The sequence below is a fragment of the Poecile atricapillus genome, chromosome 8 (assembly GCF_030490865.1).
Source record: "Poecile atricapillus isolate bPoeAtr1 chromosome 8, bPoeAtr1.hap1, whole genome shotgun sequence".
Lineage (NCBI taxonomy): Eukaryota > Metazoa > Chordata > Aves > Passeriformes > Paridae > Poecile > Poecile atricapillus.
In genome coordinates, this window is record NC_081256.1 from 4,530,739 (window position 1) to 4,551,093 (window position 20,355).

The 20,355-nt window shown below is 49.0% G+C and overlaps 1 protein-coding gene across 1 annotated transcript in view; it reads left to right on the plus strand.

Moving 5' to 3' along the window:
- Positions 1-16,304, plus strand: part of ARHGEF4 (Rho guanine nucleotide exchange factor 4) — a 98,097-nt gene extending 81,793 nt beyond the window's left edge. The window contains exons 3-11 of the mRNA XM_058844083.1: positions 4,038-4,217; positions 6,734-6,916; positions 7,867-8,046; positions 9,120-9,352; positions 10,621-10,750; positions 11,565-11,696; positions 12,657-12,900; positions 13,506-13,583; positions 14,781-16,304. Of these exons, the coding sequence (XP_058700066.1) occupies positions 4,038-4,217; positions 6,734-6,916; positions 7,867-8,046; positions 9,120-9,352; positions 10,621-10,750; positions 11,565-11,696; positions 12,657-12,900; positions 13,506-13,583; positions 14,781-14,938 (1,518 nt within the window). The 3' untranslated portion in view covers positions 14,939-16,304. The remainder of the gene's footprint in view (positions 1-4,037; positions 4,218-6,733; positions 6,917-7,866; positions 8,047-9,119; positions 9,353-10,620; positions 10,751-11,564; positions 11,697-12,656; positions 12,901-13,505; positions 13,584-14,780) is intronic.
- The last annotated feature ends 4,051 nt before the right edge of the window (positions 16,305-20,355 follow it).

Genomic DNA, 20,355 nt, shown 5'->3' on the forward strand with positions numbered 1-20,355 from the left:
AAAGGCCAGGGCAGTAAAAAGCTACCCTTGATTTTCAGATTCAAAACATCTGGGCTAGTGCTGCCTTTGGGTTGCAAATATTGCTGTCTACGAAGTTAAATGTTTTTATAAACAAAGAAAAAAAGTTGATTTCTGATTGTTTTCCCCACTGCCAGCTGCAGGATCCAGAGCAGCTGGGGGGTGGCTGGTTTGCATTCTGTCTTCTGACTTTTCTCTGCTATACATTTGTTTGGGCCTCTTCAAGAACATGAACCGAGTTGTCCTTGACATTACAAAGCCAGGCACATAAATGTTGTTTCATATGGAAATGAGTAGTTGTTTTTCAAACCTTGCTTTAATTGCAAAGATCAAAGTGTGGTGAGCTGAGCCTTTTGAGCCGAGGAGGTGCCGTGTTTGGCAGTGTGAGCATTCTCCAGGCAGCTCCCTCAGCAGAGCCGGCTGATGGTGCCACCTCCAGCACATTTTGCCAAAACCCTTTTACCTGCTGGTGTGTTTTATCCTGCCTGGGACAGGGAGAGTCCTGCTCCTCTTTCCCCACGGCCAGCACAGGGGATGGGGATGTGTGGCACCATAGGTGCTCCTGTGCCATGGAAATGCCAGTCCTGGCTCTGAGCTACCCAGCAGTGCCTGCTCTGGGAAAGGGCTCTTGGGGTGTGTTGGGTGTTTTTGGATCAGCCTGGGAGTTGGAATGGACACAGTGTAAGGCACAGCCTGAACTGGGGGCAGAGAGAAGCAGAGCCCTGCCCATGGTGATCACTGAGCCCTGCTCAGCATCCAGGGCTGCCCCTGCCCTGCACCAGCACAGGAGGGAGTGGGGCAGGGAGGGGACCAGGCACAGCCTGCCAGCCTGAGCACGTCAAGGTCTGTTGGGTGCTGCTGTATTACATTAACTGACATAATCCCAAGAACTGATGAAATGTTTTTTTTCTCTTTATTTCATGCTTTATTCCATATAGATCATTCCTCCCCAGAAGCTTGGTGTTTCTTGTCATTTAAACAAATCCTGGCTGGTTGTTCATGTGTATTTTATTTATTCCTTTGCATGAGAACTGGCAGTGTCCTGCCTGTCTGTTTGGCCAGGCTGGTGATCCCACAGTTGTGACTTCCTATATTTTGCAAATCATATCCACAGTATGGCTGTTGTTGAATAGAGAAAATGTAAAGTATTAATATTAATGAATGGATTAAAACAGCAGCTGAGGAGTCTCTGCTCAGCCCTGTGGCTTTCAGTGACTGAGTAGAACCATGTGGCTCCATGAGCTCAGTGTATCAGCTCTATGTGCTGTAAATGCAAGGTCAGGCTTGGTCTCTTGTCTTCTCATCACGTTACCCAGATGTGACAGTGTGGTACTGCGTGGTATTAATGCCTTCACATCAGCAGTGCTCTGTTTGTGTGATCATCTCAGTGCTAGAGGAAGTCCACTCAGTCTGTCTCTGGCAATGGCCACGGTGTGTGTGCCAGCCTGCACATCACACTTGGAGCACTGATCCAGGCTGGCATGTTTCAGCACAGAGAGAAGGTGTTTTGTCTGAGAAAGAGCCATGTTCTGTATGTGCTGCTCACAGCTGGGATGTTGAAAAGCCTGCTGTATGCCACACTCCAAAGGTTTAGCAGCTTCTGCCCATTTCCTGAGCAGCAGCCATCCCTTCCTGCAGGGATGTGTAACTGAGCAGGGCATGGCAGCAGCTGCTGTGAGTTGGTGTGGGGCTCACCTGAGTGCAGGTGAGAATGAGATCAGAGTGTTTAATGAGCTCCCCTCCACAGGGCTGGCCAGGTACTCAGCTCCTCACCCCCTGGTCTGCACAGGCTCTGGTCCCTGCAGTCCCAAAGCAAAGGGATGATTGCCCAAAGCAGCAGCAGAGCCCTTTGTGAGAGTGGCTGCACCCACAGCCCAGCTCTTCTGGAGCTGAAGCTTGATAGCCAAGTCTGGAAAAACACACTTCTACATCCACTCTCTTCCCTGCTGGCCACTGCTTTATGTTACAAAGCTAAAACCTCTAAATGACTGAGGGTGCATCCAATCTCCCCATCCAGATCATGGATAAATATATTTAGAGAATCATAGAATATCCTGAGTTGGAAGGGACACACAAGGACCATCAAAGTCCAACTCCTGGCCCTGCACAGACACCCCAAGAATTCCACCCTGTGTCTGACAGCATTGTCCAAACGTTCCTTGAGTTCTGGCAGCCCCACCACCCTCTGGGCAAAGAACCTTTTCCTGATATCCAACCTAAACCTATGACACAGCTTCAGGCCATTCCTGTGGGTCCTGAGCAACAGAGAGCAGAGATCAGTGCCTGCTCCTCTGCTGCCCCTCAGGAGAGGGGGAACACTCAACCCTGTCATCACCATCATCAAAACACTCCCTCACATCCAGGGTTCCCCCACTGCCTCTCCTTCCATGCCTGTTCCTTCTGAAGGATTTGTGGCCACCCACTGCAGCACTCCAGCTGTGAGAATTGTCCCACCATGTTGCTGTGGTGGCAGCTGTATCCCAGTTTTCCTTCCACACCATAGCCTTCGGCTCCTCCTGTTTGTTTCCCATCCTGTGTGCATTAGTGCACTTCAGTTGGGCTGATCCCACCACCTTTTGTTGGGGGGAGAGGCTCTCATTTCTACATGACCATTCTGAGGCACTCCTGTTGTTTTTAACACATCAATAACCCTTTTGTTTTTGCTGCCACATGGATCCATCCCCTACTTTCACAGAGATATACATAGCTGCACTGCATCCCACCTAGCTCTGGCTACACACTGGCTGTGTGGGTAAGTGGGAACCTCTCACCCTCTCCTTCCCCATCATCCTGTTATTTTTGTCAGAATGGAAACACTGCATTAAGCTCTTTCTGGTTCAGTGAAGGGGCATTTGTTATCCAAAGGCAGACTGCATTTCAATTTGCTTTCAAATGCCTCGTTAACCCTCTTCTGATTTACTCAGCTCCCGATTATCCCGACGTTCTTTCCCAACGTGCCTCTGTCTCCTTTGTGGAGAGGCAGAAGCAGTAACCCAGAGCAGGGGATGGCTCCGGGTGACCGAGCAGCCCAGGGGCTGTGGGTGCCCTGTGTGCTGTGGTGACACTGCTGCAGTGCTGGGACAGTGGCACAGACAGCTTTTCTCTTTCTCCTGTTGTCTTCCCATCATTGATCATTGCACCACTTTCCTTCACTGCTGCTCCTCAATGGGCACATCCCTTTTAGCAGAACCCCAGTATGCACTCCATCTTCCCAGGCAGATCTTTGGTGTTCAGCCAGTCCCAGGTACGCTCAGGGAGCTCTGTGTGTGTGTACTCTGTGGTTGTTGAAATCCCAGGGAGACTCTGAGCTGATGAAGCAGTGGCATCAGGCACTCCTGCTGGACCAGCCCACCCTGCAATGGCACCCAAGTGTCACCTGGCTCCCCCACAGCTGAGGTGGGACTGCCAGGAACGGCACCAGGCACAGCATCACTGTGCTCAGGAGCCCCCTTGCAGCTTCCAGCCACATGGGCTTCGGTTTTGGTTTGGGTGTTTTAATTGTTGGGGGTTCTGTTGTTCCTAGAGAGGGGCCTCTATGGGGAGTGTAGTAAATAACTGTTGTTCCTTGGTGTAATTCCTTAAAAATCTCCAGGAGTCTTATTTTAAATGTCTTAAGTGCTATGTTTAACCACCTTAAAGGCTTCAGGCTCTCCCCATTCCAGAGCAGCTCTGAGGCCTCCAAATGCTTTCTCCTCTGAAGTATGTCTCTAAATATTGATGCTCAAGGTTTTATTTCAAGACTTTTCTGAGCAGAGCTGCACTGGCAGCACCAGAGCATCCTCCACAAATGAGAAACCACCGAGCCTGGTTTACTGAGGCAAAGGCAGCAGTATGAAATACCAGAATTTATGTTTTATGGTAGCAAATGTAGCGTGTACAAATGATTCTGAATAAATGCTGTTGAGAGCAGGTGAAGCAAGTGGCAGCCTTGCAGCAGCTCTCATTGCTGATGGGGGGCACAGAGCTGGCACACGGTGCTGCTGGCCAGGAGGGACTGACAGTGACTGCTCTGCCCACAGCTCATCAGCGATGGCAGCGTGGTGTACGCAGAAGCTCTCTGGGACCACGTCACCATGGATGACCAGGAGCTGGGATTCAAGGCCGGCGATGTCATCGAAGTAATGGATGCCACCAACAAGGAGTGGTGGTGGGGGAGGATTCTGGACAGTGAAGGCTGGTTTCCAGCCAGCTTCGTTCGGGTAAGACCATGATCTTTCTTTGTGCCCTCTCCATTAGCAGCAGGAGTTTGTTCTTTTTCTCCAGGTTTAATGTTCTGTGGTGACTCCTAAGGACTTTCCCTGTTGGAGATGGTTCAGCATGTCTTGTTAGTATTCCTCTCCAAGAGGCTATGGAACAGGGTGCCCTCCTGGCTGAGCAGCCACCAGTGTGGAGAACTTCCTCTACATCAGTAACTCAGGGCAAAGGGTTCAGCTGCAGACTGGAGGAGAGCTGAGCTGAGCTGAGCTGAGCTGAGCTGAGCTGAGCTGAGCTGAGCTGAGCTGAGCCAGCTGGGGAGCTGCCCTGTGTGGTGCTGTGCAGCCTGGTTCCTGCATACCCATCTGTATATTGGCTGATTTGTGCCCAAGCACATGGCATCTGCTTCCAGGAGCAAGCAGCACTCTCCTGGAGGAATCCCTGATGCAGCTGGCAGAGATCTTCCCTCCAGTGTCCACTCAGACAATAGAGATGAGCATGGCTGCAAAGGCACCTCTCTGCAGCTGGGGCTGGGCTCAGAGGATGCACCCACCTGGCACACAGCACTGGATGCCAGGCGCTAAAAATGGAGGAGAAAAACACAAAAAACGTCTCGGCTGTCACCTGGGGCAGTCTGAGACACTCGGTGCTTTGTGAGAGTGACAGACCGAGGCTGTCCCCTGGTGCCAGCTACAAAGGCCACACAGAAGAGCTGTGCAGACCAGCCCAGACAGTCCCAACTGCTCAGTGCAGAGGCTTCATTTCCAACAGAGCTTTCTGAAACACATCTGAACTCTCAGGGCAAGCAGAGGGGAACCAGGAGTGTGGCAGGGTGGAACTGCTGTGCTCTGCTGTCCTGCTGTGAGGAGAAAGGCTTTTTTCCTTTCCCCTGCCTGTGCCTGTGACTGTGCTGTGGGTGCCTGACAGCTTTCAGCACCTCGGGGCAGGCTCCCCAGCGCTGCAAAGGCAATGAGGTGCCCAAGGGCAGGGATTCTCAGCCCTTTAGCTCTTTATCCAGGTCACTTCAGATCACAAGTGACCCAAAACCAGGTGAAGCATGAAAGGAGGTGACACGAGGTCATCTGGTGTCTGTAGCAGAAGTCCTTGGAGAATTGGGCAGTTTTGAAATGCTTTGTTATAGGTTGCAGGGGATGGTCTCAGCTGGGTAATTATTACAAACAGTGGAATGTTTTGTAAGATTACCAAGCCCTCAGCGCTGCTTTATTTTTTCTGCAATGAAAACACAGACTTTTTTTCTTTCATGTTACTGGTAAATTGAATTGTCCTGGCTGGCAAAAACTTGTCATAGTATCTTAGAGTAAGGCAGGTTAGTACTAGGCATTAGCGATGCAGAGTAGGAAATTCTTTTAAGGCAGGAATCACAGCACTTATTCAAGCATCCAGGTGAAGATTTCCTGCTAATTCCCTCCTCTGAAGCTCACTGCAGGGAGGGCTGCTGTGTCTGGGGGTTTGGGTGACACTGCAGGACTCTGTCACTCCACAGGAGTTTCAGGCCAATGTCTTGCTCACACTGAAGGAGAACCAGGGTTGCACATCTTGAGGGCTTCAGCAGTGAGTAAATGTAATCTGTGCCTGTGTTGGCAAAGAAGGGGTGTGCACTGGTTTTTATAATAGGTGTATTTGTATCAAGTGGTAAGTTACAGAACCTAGAAGAAACGACATTAAAAGTTTAAAAGCAGTTCTGTGTCATTGCACTAAAAATTCTGATAATTATGTGTGTTTTAACTTCCCGTCTTTCACTCTGTGCTGGGATGGATCCTTTGAGCAATGTGCAGAGTCCTCCCTCGGGCACTCCAGGAGCTACAACAGTACCACAGAAAAGAGAGTTCCTGAGTGAAATGTCCCGGTCGTGGCAGCTTTAACTGGGGTCCTGTGGGGCTGCAGCAGAATCTGCTGAAGCTCCCAGCCCGGTGTTTCCCTGTGCTGCCATCTGATGGGGGCTGGAGCCCCACACAGCCCTGCCTGCAGTGCCCTTCTTGCCCACGGTGGTGCCCACAGCAGCTGCTTTTACTCTAGCAATAAACTCTCTTTAAATAATCCTGGGCAAGCAGACACCGAGGGGCCATCTGTTACCTACAGTATAAGAGCAATAAAGCAGATAAAAACCCAACCATTTACTGGTTCTCCCCTCCCTCCCGAAGTGTTCCTTCAAATATTTAAGAAAATTTCACTCCATAAACCATTTTTGTCCTGATTTTATATATATTCTTCCTGAAGGACTCCATATTATTCCCGTGACTTCTGTCCACAAGAAATGCCTGCTTAAAACCACCGGTGTCACGGTGGGAGCAGCTGCCATGTGGCTTGAAAGGACCCTCCCCAAAGTGACTGTCTGGGCTCAGCTTCCCCGAGGGGAAAATGTTCCCAGGGAATACACACACCCTCTTCACACCTTGTCCCAGCTCAGTGTTTGTCTGCCCTCCCAGTCCACTGTCCCGAACTGCCTTGGCAGAGCTGTGTTTAGCAGTAGGAGCAGTGAACATCTTGTGTGCCTGCACAGCTGCGAGTAAACCAGGATGAGCCCATGGAAGATTATCCCCTGAAGGTAGAGGGGGGAAAAGAGGACGAGTCCCGACGCTTTGGGATGGGCCAGACCACCAAAGACCAAATGAGGACCAATGTCATCAATGAGATCATAAGCACAGAGAGAGACTACATCAAGCACCTGAAGGACATTTGTGAGGTAAGGAATAAAGGGGGAAGGGACTGTAAGAACTTGGCTGAAGATAATGGACTCTGTCCATTCTTGCTCAGAAAGGGACCCTAAGCAGGTAACTTTTCTGAAAACGAGACTGTATTTTCATCAGTTCTGCTGAATGCCATTATATGCTCAAAAAACAGAAGACAATTTATTACAGCAAAATCCCAAATGCCTCTGCATTTGGAGCACTCACTTGTGCTCTGATTAAATGGAATTAATTGAATTTCCCAAGCCAGAGAAAAGTAAATGTCTAGCACTGCTGTCCTCTCTAATATCTGTTCTGGGGGAATATAATCAGCAACTCCAGCCTTCAGGCAAGTCATGCTCAGATCCAAACAACTGAGGTTGCTCAGCCAATTGGGTCCTTTACTGTCAAATATGTAGAATATTGTGACACCTCTTTTAAAAGAGATCCATTGTGTACACTGGGGGAGTGAAGGCAGGTGGAATTTTTGCAGGAATCTTTGCTGCAATGGTACCAAAGTGTAGTGGCTGCAGCAGAGGCAGCTGGGGCAAAGAGCACACACAGTTACCAACAAACCTCTCCTGCCCCTCCACAGGAGCTCTCCTGTGCCTGGGGTCAGTCATCAGCTCCTCACACGGGCACCCAAACCAGTTCCACAACTGCACTTAACTGGTCTGAATCCAGCAGTGCTGGGCTCAGAGCACCCCACTGCCTGCAGACACATAAAGGCTTTTTCAGCAAGAGACAAAGCAGCTCTGGGGCTCCTTCAGGTGTGGGCTGCAGCATCCCACCGTGAGTCTGTGGCAGCTTCCATTTCTACCACGTTTAGGGTATCATTAGAGGAAATAACAGTTAAAGATGGGTACATCTCTGCAGGAATGTGATGTACACCTGACTGCAGTCCTTGAGGCTTTCTGTTGCCACACAGCAGGTGCCCAGGAAGATTTCCAATTTGGTTTTCTCCTAGGGTTACATTAAGCAGTGCCGCAAAAGAGCAGACATGTTTACAGAAGAACAGCTGAAGACAATCTTTGGGAATATTGAGGACATCTACAGGTGCCAGAAGAAATTTGTTAAAGCACTAGAGAAGAAATTTAACAAAGACCACCCACATTTGAGTGAGGTTGGCTCGTGCTTCTTGGAATACGTAAGTAAATTTGACTTAATGGGAAAGGGGTAGCTGAGCATGATTAAACCAGAGGATTTAGAAATTTATCTGACAGAACTGAAGCTTTCTTTAAAAAGACCCATCCAATCAAATTAAATGCCACCATTCCCCACCCTGGCCCTGTTCAACCACTCCCCACTTCCCAAAGAAATACCCTGTAGCTTTTGTGGCTGTGGAAAGAGCATTTTCAAAGCACCTCATCCTCTGAACACTCTAATCCCTGCCAGACCTTTGAACTTCAGGGAAAACGTAGGAAGGTTCCAAAATCCTGAGGGGGACCAAGTTTGCCGTGATTTTCAGGTATTTTGCAGTGAGTTTGCAGTGATGGTATTTTCAGGTCAGTGCAGGATCAGCTGTGGCTGGTGTGGGCACTAAAAGCATTCTGCTGAGCCCAGCCCAGGTATGTGGGAATGTCTGGGTCTCTCAGATGAGCTGCAGGTGCTGAACCTGTAACACATCCTGACCAGCTTCAGGTGTGTGGGCTTGAGAGCCTGGGGAGGATACAAATCCCCCAAGGGTTCCAGTGACGGGATACAAATCCCCCGAGGGTTCCAGTGACTGGATACAAATCCCCCGAGGGTTCCAGTGACGGGATACAAATCCCCAGAGGGTTCCAGTGACGGGATACAAATCCCCCAAGGGTTCCAGGGACGGGGTACAAATCCCCCAAGGGTTCCAGTGACGGGGTACAAATCCCCCAAGGGTTCCAGGGACGGGGTACAAATCCCCCAAGGGTTCCAGGGACGGGATACAAATCCCCCAAGGGTTCCAGGGACGGGGTACAAATCCCCCAAGGGTTCCAGTGACGGGGGTACAAATCCCCAAAGGTTTCCAGTGACGGGATACAAATCCCCAAAGGGTTCCAGGGACGGGGTACAAATCCCCAAAGGGTTCCAGGGACAGGATACAAATCCCCCAAGGGTTCCAGTGACGGGGTACAAATCCCCCAAGGGTTCCAGTGACGGGGTACAAATCCTCAAACACACAGAGGAGTCTGTGCCAGGGCATGGCCTGGGGAACAGGGGCAGTAAATCCCTCTCTGTCCCTTGCAGCAAACAGAGTTTCAGATCTACTCTGAGTACTGCAACAACCACCCCAACGCCTGCATGGAGCTGTCGCGCCTCACAAAGGTGAACAAGTACGTTTACTTCTTCGAGGCCTGCCGGCTGCTGCAGAAGATGATCGACATCTCCCTGGATGGCTTCCTGCTCACCCCCGTGCAGAAAATCTGCAAATACCCCCTGCAGCTGGCTGAGCTGCTCAAATACACCAACCCCCAGCACAGGTAGGCCAGTGAGGGGGGAGGGAAGGAGCCAGGCTGCTCTCCTGGAAATGGGCTCCTGCTGAATCTTGCATGGAGAGCAGTGGCTAACTGCAGCCAACACCACAATTCTTACAGGTTACCTTGTAGAAACCAGGAAAAAAGGTATATTTATGTCAAGTACGTAATTTTCCACTACACTGAGCTTTCCTGTCACAGATTGAGAGTTAAAAGGTCCACTTTATAATGGCCTTTTCTATTTTATTTGGCTCAGTATCTGCCATACCAGCACAAACGTACTTTGGAGCTACGTGTTTCTGGTGGTGGTGTTGAGAACTTTGCCTCCAAAAGCAATGGTTGAATATATCCCAAAGTGTCGATACAGCTACACTTCCCCAGGGGGAAGTTGTGCCCTGCAGCAGTCCAGCCATGCATGCTTGGTGCCCCCTCAGTGCCAGCTCCAGAGCCTCCAAATCCATCACTCACTTTCAGGGTGAAGGCACTGCCTTTGGCTCAAATAACTGTCGCTTAATTAAGTATCTGAAAACATGAAAAATCTGTATGAAAATGTTGATAGTGGTCCATTGTGGTTTGACTCAATTTCACCTTCCTAATTGCAGCCCTGGTACTTCCCAGAACGGTTTTAAGCATGTCTTGTTAAATCTCTAAGCGTGTTGTCTGGAGCTGACCTCGGAGCAGAAAGCTCCTTAAGGGAAGTGCACAGATGTTTTGAGAGTTGCCTTAGAGCCAAGTTGTGCAGCTCAGCTACTTCCCAGCCGCTCTGAACTCAGCAGAACTAGCTGGTGGCCACAGATGGTGTGTGGGGGAGGGCAGATGAGCCTCTGTCCTACCCTGCCAGATAAACCATCAGCTCCTGTTTGAAACGAGCCAGTTACTGTTGAACTGCTTCACCTCTGCACCACAGACCAGTCCCTGCATGGGAACAGCAGCATTGTGAACATGTTGTATTATGTTGCAAAAAGAAAATGAGAACCTAGATGTTCTTCCAGCAATTCATATTTACACCTCTGTAGCTAAATTTGATTACTTTCCCCCTTCCCCAGAGGTGGCCTAGATTTGTTACCAGACCATAATCTGTGCCTCAGAAGCAGGGAGTGTCTGAGAAGCTGCCACAGGAGCAGGTGTCTGATTCCAGCACAGAACAGCTGGGACAGGCTGCAGGTGGAACTCCTGCCTCCATCCCCAGCTCTGTGCCAGGCTGCTCTCCTCTGGAGTGTAGGTACAAAACCCACGTGCCATTCTGCCAGACCTAATGCTCTGCCCCTCCCCAGGGATTTCAAGGATGTGGAGGCTGCCTTAAACGCCATGAAGAACGTGGCTCGGCTCATCAACGAGAGGAAGCGGCGGCTGGAGAACATCGACAAAATCGCTCAGTGGCAGAACTCCATAGAGGACTGGGAGGTGAGAGACTTCCCTGCCCAAGGAATCCCACGTAGTTCCTCTTCTGCCCTTCCAGCAGCTTCTTTCTACAGTGACATCTCACTGTCCAGCCCCACCTCAGCTCTCTGCCCGTCTTTGTGGGGAGTCTTTAATTTTTATTTGAACAGTTATGATCTTTCAGTACAACGGAGCAGGTCTGGCATATAACCAGCCTTGACCAGCTGCCTTTGCATGTTCCCTGGGACTTTTGCTTCCCTGTTTTTCCTTGCAGAATGAAATCAGCATGTAGGTTAGTGAAATTCTATTCTTTTTCTCTTGCCCCCCATTTTATCTTGAGTGACTTCAAATTTTCAAGATGAGCAGAATTACATCTTAATTCTTACTAAGCCAGGTTATTATTGCAGGAAGGCAACTGGCGTAGTGACAGAGGAAACCTAGGTTCCCTGCAGACTCATTAAAAAAATTTGCTAGATAAAAGAAACAAAATATTCATTTTCTAAATCCTAGACTTAATAAACAGACACAGTCTCCCTGCCCAAGGATGTCAAGCTAAATTCTTAACTCCCTGCTTATATTCCTCCTTTATGTGTGGGATGGAGCTGCTTTCCTGAGCAAGCTCCCTGGAAAAAGTTATTAAAAAAATTAACATGCTATTGTTCTAATTAAATTCAGTTCCCATTCTCTGGGTGCCAAGGGCAGTGTCTCCCTGGTGTGCCAAGGACTGTCCTCCAGCAGAGAGGCTCTCTCTCATTCCCAGATGAGTTCTGGCAGGAGGAATTCAGGCTCCCACTTTCAGAAGAGGCTGAGACCAACCTGTTCTTTGTGCTGTTCTCAGGGAGAAGATGTCCTAGTCAGAAGCTCAGAACTCATCTATTCTGGGGAATTAGCCAAGATCTCCCACCCTCAAGCCAAGAGCCAACAGAGGATGTTCTTCCTCTTCGATCACCAGCTTGTCTGCTGCAAGAAGGTAACCCATAAATGCTGGCTACTGCTGTGCTGATGGATTTAAGTGAGCTCCTTCTACACCCCTTTGTTTCCTTAATTCTTCCTGGTTTCATGTGCTCCAGGCATTGAGCCTTCTCTGTGCATTCTCTGCAGTCTTTTCTCTGCTGTCCTGGAGTGTTCTGTGCACCTGAGCACAGCAATCAGCTACTGGCCCAATTCTCATAGCACAAGAGAAAAGCACTGCACTGCTTCTGGGGGTTAGTGTGGGGTTATTCTGTACAACTCAGTTATAAGTACTGTCACACAAGTTATTTTAACCACCTTGTTTTTCATCTGAACTTCCACCTCAGTGTTGTATTCAGAAAAAACTGCAGGTTTGATGAACAGCTGTGGGCCTTGGCAGTCAGTAAGGCCATGCTAACAGCACATGGAGGTCTGTAAGTACAGCTCATGCTGGTTTTCATAAGCTGAGTAATAAAAGAAATCTTCCCTCTTGGAGCCAATGAATGGTACCTTCCTCTGGCATTTCAGAACTGAATGTGCCAATTATTTTTTGCATATACACCACAGCATGTAGGTAGCTCCAGGTAACTTAGGCATGAAAATCGCTGCTCTCAAAGTTACTTTTGATTGTCAACAAAAAACCAAGAGTTAATTAGTATTATTGTTGCTTTTTAACTGGAACTGAAGGATTGGAATAGTGTTTTCTGTCAGAGGCTTAATGAGGATTTGGGATCAGGTGTAATACCTGAGCTTCATGCAGCAGAGAGGCCCCAGCACAAACACCAGCCTGTCCTGACCCCACTGCCACAAGAAGCCACGTGGTCCCCAACAGTGCCCATAGCAGCTCAGCACTCTGCAGTTCCACAGACTCAAATCCAGAATTCATTTCTTTTACAGGACTGCAGTGAAACCAGGAAGGGTAAATAAATACTCCATCATCCCCATGAAACAGCAACATCTGTTGTGATCTCTCTTGCAGGACCTTCTGCGCAGGGACATCTTGTACTACAAGAGTCGGATCAACATGGATGAAATGGAAATCCTGGATGTAGAAGATGGGAAAGACAAGGACTTCAATATCAGTGTGAAAAATGCATTTAAACTGTACTGCAGAGACACTGAGGAAGTCCATTTATTCTGTGCAAAAAAGCCTGAGCAGAAACAGCGCTGGCTGAAGGCATTTGAGAATGAGAGGAGGCAGGTGCAGCTTGACCAGGAGACAGGTATGGAAAGAGCAATGCTGGGAGATTGGGTTTTTAAAATTATTGGTTTTGGTTTTTCATCTTTTTTTTACCCATCAGCTAATGCCTGAGGAGTGAAAGGGTGGGGAAGCCAATCCATGCTCCAGGGCAGCTTTGGGCTGCTAAATTACACATTGTGAATGAATCTGTGCAATTAAAAAACTGCAAACTACCATAAACCATCTCTGCAGTTTGTCCTCAGGGAGGCTGATGTGTCTTCTGGAGTTCAAGCAGGGCTGACAAAACAGTCAGTACATTGCATATAGGGTCCAGAACAGATAGAACAGGTTCAGTCAAGGGTTCTCACTGTGTTGTGTTGTTTTGTCCAAATCCTTCTTAATTCAGCCTGGTGTGATCTGAAAGATTTCAGCCACCACTGGCCTGGACTGGCTTCTCTTCCCAGTGCAGCATGGGCTGAGGGGCCTGCAGCAAACCCTGCATGGGGAGGGGGGATTGTGCAGCACAGCTGTGCCCCCCCAGCCCTGGCAGTAATTGTGGCCTCACACCTCAGGCATTTGCCTACCCTGTCTTCTCCTGAGGTACCAAATGATGAGCTGCTGCTGACAGAAATCTGCTTTATCTTCCAGGTTTTTCCATCACAGAGGTGCAGAAAAAGCAGGCAATGTTGAATGCCAGCAAGCAGCACCATGCTGGGAAGCCCAAGGGTGAGTCACACCTGAGGAGCACTGTGAGAATGGGGGGTGGCTCTGTATTTACTACAAGGGAGAGGTTTCCATGAAGTGGCATTAACAAACTCTTAAGAAGGCCAGATGGTGACAATTTGCACTACAATTCCTGGTAGATTCAGATGGCTGAGTCAGGAGAGTATTCCTAACTCCAGGAGAGCCACTTTGCAAAAATCAGCACTCTGCCAAAACCCAGCAGCTCCTGCTCCAAGGCCAGCTGCCTCTCCCAGCAGAATGGCATTCCCTTTGGGAAAAGGCAAGTTTTGTAGTAGTCCCCATGGTGCACAGAGGTCACTGCAGCAGGGACTGCTCCTGCTGGGCAGCTGTGCCTGTGGAACATGCTCTGAAACCTGCACCTTGGGCAGAGTGCTGGGGGTAGGTACCGTGCTTGAGCACTGCTCTTCGTTCAGCCTGTCAGAGACAAGGATAATTAGCAGAGAGTGAATTAGGAGAGTGAAGTTAAGCAAAATAAAGGTTCCTGTGCTCACAGCACAGTTGGCTGAGGACAGCTGTGCTGATGCCACCTTCCCCTTCTCTTGTTTTTCCTTGTTCAGAGGAAGAGGTGTTGCTTGGTTTCCTCTGAACCCACAGAGGCAACCACTTCCTCTTGCTGGAACCAGCCAGCATTTAAAGCCCAGCCACATCTCCTAAAAGAAAGCTTGGCTAAATGTCAAAAAGGGTCAGAAATAAGATTTGGCTGCAAACAGGGGGAAGTTTGGAAGGAGGCCAGACCATGCTAACAGAGCAAAGCCCTTAGAGGAGACTGCACAGACCAGCCTTGCCCACCACGCAGGCACTGACCATTCCTACTCAGAAATCCAGCCCAGGAGGTTGTAACAGGTGCCAGCAGCACTTGCACAGCAGCTGCTTCTCCCAGCACAGCCAAAAGCACCAGCTTGGTTTGTCAGCAGTCCCAAGCTGCAGCTCTCCTCTAGCTCTGCTGTCATGCTGGCAGAACACCTGACAGTTGTGCAGCACATTTCTGGGCCCTCCACATGAGCTCTAATCTTAAAAGGCACTGCTGAAAGTACGGATAAAATAAAGGAAGGGTAGCACTAAGCCAAACCCAATTCACAGCCCTGCAGCTTTAATGGGGACTGGGGGAGGCGGTAGAGCAGGGAGAAGGAGCTGTGTTCAACTAACATGCTTCCCCTCTCCTCCTCCTCCTCCTCCCAGCTGTCACCAGGCCCTACTACGACTTCCTGATGCGGCAGAAGCACCCCACGCTGCCCACCACGCTCCCTCAGCAGCAGGTCTTCATGCTGGCAGAGCCCAAGCGCAAGCCCTCGAACTTCTGGCAGAACATCAGCAGGCTGACACCCTTCCGGAAATAGGGGCAGCCCCGTGTTTGTGCCTGAACCCCTTCTGAGAAAGCACTTTATCCGTCAGCCCCGGCAGGTGGAGCCCAGGTTCATCCCAGCCTGTGTTTACAGAGGATGGCACATGTGCTCCTGCCTTCCCTATTTATTTTGCAGCCCGACTGAGCCGCTGGCTCCGAGGTGAGCAGGAGCCAGCCCCGCCCTGGCCGGCAGCAGAGCTCCAGGAGCGGGCAGCAGGGAGCTGGACAGGCTGCAGCCCCAGAGATTTCAGTGGCAGCCGGACTTGGACTGGCTCCTTCCCGCTGTGCCACCGCTGCTGGGGATGGCAGCTGATGGACCCTGCCGTGCTCAGAACAGATCAGAGTCCGTGACGAGGAGGGATGAGCCCTTCTGCTCTGCCCACCCCCGTGCCCTGCATTTCTCAGAGCTATGATCCTCCTCCACCTGTCCAACTAACTCAGCAGCCTCTGCAGGCACTCCGAGCACAGTGAGCACTGCACTGTGACCTCCTCCCTCCCTTTAGTCCAACACCACTGCTGAACGGTGTCCTACATTAAACTGTGCCAACCTGCAGCATGAGTCAAGTCCAAGAATCTCTCTAGTGGGTTTGAGTTACGTAAGTTAGAGAAAAATGTGCCTAATTAATACCATACTCAATTCTTTAGATTCTTGTCTCTACATCATTCTGCCATATTTCCTGGCCAATGAAAATGCTCATTGTTTGTAATGTGTTTATTTATGGTAAAAATCAGAACTGTGTATTTTGTAAGTCTGTAATTGTTCTTGTCAGATGTTGTTAACTTGATGCCTGTTTTGTCTGTTTAATTTTTCTTTTCTGTTTTTTTTTTTTTAAAGAAAGGTCAATATTTGCAAACCTAGCTCCCAGAAGTCAGAGTCTGCTGTTCAACTCTGCAACGTCATTGTTATGCAAACTCCCACAGACCCTCAAATTCAAGGAGTGTTACTGACACTTATAAAAATGGAAATCCACTTTATAAAGGCCTAAATTTGGCATAAAAAGCCTCACTTTAAGTACCCAAGTTTCAAATGGTGGCCAAAAAGAATGAATTTAAACCTTGGTTAGCAAAAAGAAAGATTTGCCTTACCATAGCGAGAGTTAGAAGCCATACTGACTGAATTCCCTAGAGTAGGAGACATCCTGTGAGAGTGGAAGACACCAGCTCATTCCAGCTCAAGTGTGAGTGAGCACTAACTTTCTGCAGAGCTCAGAAATCCAGTGTTTGTTGATGCTGTAGCTGACCAAAGTCTGGTCATCCAGGGATATCTGAATTCAGTAGCATGTACAAAGTCCTTCTTGCACTATATTTTCCCCCCAGACCAGGGGCAACATTTAATTTCATAAAGAAACTTGTAAAAGTGACTCTCGGCCTGTGTTTGTCTCCAGCCCGTGTATCTGTGTGAAGCTGTTTCTTTTCAAAGTCGCTGTGAGGTTTGTGCTCCTGCAGCTCCACAAAGGGGCTGCTCAGCCAGAGGGGCCATGCCAGAAGGTGACCTCAGAGCAGCCATCCCACCGAGGGACAGTGGGGCCACAGGGACCTGACCAGAGGGGTCTCTCTGCTCTGGGGAGGACACTGGGTCAATGCTGGGGGATGGAGGGGCAAAAGGAAAAAAAAATGAACAATCACTCTCTAAGAAGGCACTGAGATCAGGCAGCAGTATTAGCACAACATCCACACACAGACAGCAGGAGACACAGGCATGGGCACACTGAAGGACACCCAGAGACACTCGTGGCCCTGCAGGTACAGAGGCACTGCCAGGTGTGTACAGACAGCCACTGGGGGAGATGCTGACCAGGACACCCTGACACACACACACACACAGGTATGCCAGACAGCTGCAGCCAGCACCACTCAACAACAGAAGGCAATTGTCATTTCTGTGTCTACCCTAAGTGTCTGCACCCTCCTTTCCTTATCCATGGCATGTTTATTTTGATTGGCCAGGAAGAAAACCTGTTAGTACTAAAATTAACAATTTTCTGAGCTTATCATCAGCTTTGTAGCAAGTGGAGGGGGCAGAGGGGCAGAGGACAATCCTGTCCCCAACACAGATACAGGATCACAGCTCCCACCCCCACACTGAGCATGACCAGCTGTGACAATGCATCAGGATGTTCATAGTCCTGTCCAGCTGCTATCTGGGGACACTCTGGGATGGAGATTCTCCTAAAACCTCTTTACATCCCTGCTCAAAACCACTCTGTCCCTAATGTGAAGGAAGTGCTGCCATCTATTCAAAGCTCCCCTTGCTGCAAGATCTGATCTGGTTTTGTGCAGAATGTTGATTAATATACTCAGCTTTACATCTACAATGAAGTCACTCTGGTAGAAATCCTCACCTCTTCTCCCAAGGGAAATGAGGTGACAGTGGCACAGGATCCTGGAGTGCTGTGGCTGTGAAGTGCAACAACCCTGCCCCTGTCCTTCCTCCCCTGCTGAAACACACACCAGAATTGGCTATTATTACTTACCTGTGCAGCAATACTCTGAACAGCAAATAAGCATTGAGTGGTTAAAATAATCACATCATTTATCAGCTCTTCCAGAACAGTCTTCATCTCTGAGCAGTGCGCACAAAGGATTTCCAGAGACGCTTTTTTTTACAGAGATTTCTCAAGTGCCAAACCAGACTTCTCTGGCCAGACAGCATCCCAGTCAATGGACAGTGAATTACTTCTGGAAGAATTCTAGTCTCTACTTGACTATCAGTACTCTTTCTAAAAAGTGTCCTCAGTTGCAATTCTAGTCTTGCATGCCGCATTTGGCGCTAGGATCCAATCCCCTATGCGAGACTGAGATCAGGTAAAAAAGCCAATCACACAAAGTGGTGGAGTTACAGCAACAACACAGAAACAGGTAAGGCTCAAACCCATAAACCCATTGTGCTCAACACAGCCACCCCACAGACTGCTCTGAAGAGGATTTCATCACAAAATACCATCCTTTGTTTAACACCCAGCATCATTTCCCGATTCTCACCACAACCCTCAGTGTTTCCTGAACAAACTGTCACGGATCACGTGCAACCTCCTCAGGTTTTAAGTGATTAGACACTTGAAAGTCATCTCATCCCCCAAGCTGCTCATTAAATGGCAAAGTGTGTGAGATGGCAACAGATTAACCAGGCCCAGATTTCCCTCCTGCTCCCTTGACATCTGGATTTGGGCTGGAGTGACTCCCACTGTTCTGCCAATGGACAGTACCTGGGTGAACACGTGCAGGCCAGACTGGGGGTGTGCACAGTGAGCAGATCCCAAAGGCATCAGCTAAAGCTGTGAGAATGGGGTTTCTGGCTGCTCAGGTACAGCCTCTGACAAGCTCTCTGAGCTAAATGGACAAGACCATTGTCCACAAGAAGTGTCCATTTGCAACATGAAGAATCAGATGTGAGACCATCAGCATCCCTTTTTCTGGAGCTGAACCTTCAACCGGGGCCAGAAATGCAGATTTGCATACAAAATAAACTGAAGCTCCTGATGTGAGTGAACACCACCAATCCTTCTGGATTTTAGAGCAGAACCAGCTGAACTGCTCAGAAAAACAGTTCTGCATTGAGTTACATAAAGGGGACAAAGGGATTGAGTCAGGGGTGGTTTGGGGTTTTTTGTTTAGGGGTGTTGGCTCTATCTGTTCCTGTCCTTCTGTAGATATCCACTTAGGAAGCTTCTTGTAAAAGCAGCCCTGTGTCTTAATGACCTAAAACTGCCCAGACTTCATTTGGTCAAATAAAACATAGAAGTATGTAAAGCTTGTGAATCGAAAACGAGTTCCTTCAGTTACCAGCTAAAGTGAAGAGAACCAGTGGCTGCTAAAAAATGTAGTTTCTGCTCTGACCAAAAAAATAAAAAAAGGGGAAAAAAAAATCTCTATTTTGAACTATTAGTTTAGAATATGTGTTTCAGGCATTGTGGGTGCATACACTGTTCAAGTTCTAATAGCATTAAAACCAGCACAAACTGTCTTTGTGCTAACTCAAAGTAAAAACTAGGTCAGTTCCCATGGAGAGAAGAGTTCCCCCAAAGCAGTCTTTAATATCTTTCCTGTTTTGTCCATTCCCTGAAGGACAGTGGGGTGTCAGCTGGGGAGGAACCCCATCTGTGTCCAGCAGAGTCCTTGGCCTCACTGAGTGCATGGCAGGAGACTCCCACAGTGCAGGACACTGCTCTGCAAAGCCAGCACAGCACTGTCATCCAGGAGCCAACCATGTGCACCTGTGCTTCCCAAAAACACCTGAAAACCAGGTCTCTCTGTCACCAGCAGGGATAACTCAGAATCGAGGCACCTGCAAGCAACAAAAGAATCTCCGCTTCAAACTGAGAATGCTTCATTTCTTGGGATGCCAGAATGACAGAAGTTAGCTTTTTTTAAATAAAAAGGCCTTTCACCTGATGTGTCAAAATATCAGGCTTGCTCCTCCAAATTTACTGTAGTGGGAGCACATCTTCATGTAACAGCATCATTCAAGAGGTCTGTGGCAAGACTGGTATGCAACTATCAGTCTTTGAACAAGTACTGCACCACTCAGACTCGAGCTGTCAGCACCTGGCAGGTGGGACAGCATCCAGCAAGGGCTGATTTCTTCTTTATTCTTGTGACTTCAATTGTTTGAATTCTCCTGTCAAGTTTCACCAGGTACCTGCTCATGAGGGTTATGGGCATTCCAAAGCCCATCTGGACAGTGAATATGATAGAACAGTAACTCCTAAAGCTTTAAGGAGGGGACTACTCACACCTCATTCAGCTGCTGGAGCCTCAGCCCGTGCCTGCTGCTACTCACATGCTCTGCCAAAGTGGGCAGCACTCACCACTGCTGCTGACATCAGCAGTACCACACTGGTACAACCTGAAATACCGACTAGAATGTCCTGTACCAGCCTGCCAGCAGAAACTCCCTGTCCCAGAGCTCCCAGCCTAAGCAAAGCTGTAGGGTCAGGTCTTCAGGTAGGTAATGGGTTAAAGAATAAGAACCTTGATAGTGGATAAAAATTAACTGAAAAAAAATGGAAATGTTTTCAGCTGATTTTAACCCCCTGAAGACACAGTGGTGCTCTTTTAGCTGGATGGTGTGGGGAAGGAATCAACCTTCCAGGCTGCAGCCAGCAGTGTGACCTGGCAGCAGACAGAAATGCCTCCTGCAGCCCTACCAGTGCTGCGCAGGCAGGGGACCAGAGCTCCAGGCAGCAGAGTGGAGTCACCTCCTTTCCACTCACAGCTACAGGCTCTGCACAAGCCAAAGGGTGCTCCTTGCCAGGCACACAGCAATCTCAGCTTGTCCTGCCTTGCCATTAACACCTCACACCTTATTTCTCCCGTGTCTCACACATTTCCTTAACAAGCTACATGACTAAGATCCCATGGCTTTGGCAGTGCTGGCACTTCTAGGAAAACTGCAGGCTGCTTGTTCTTTTT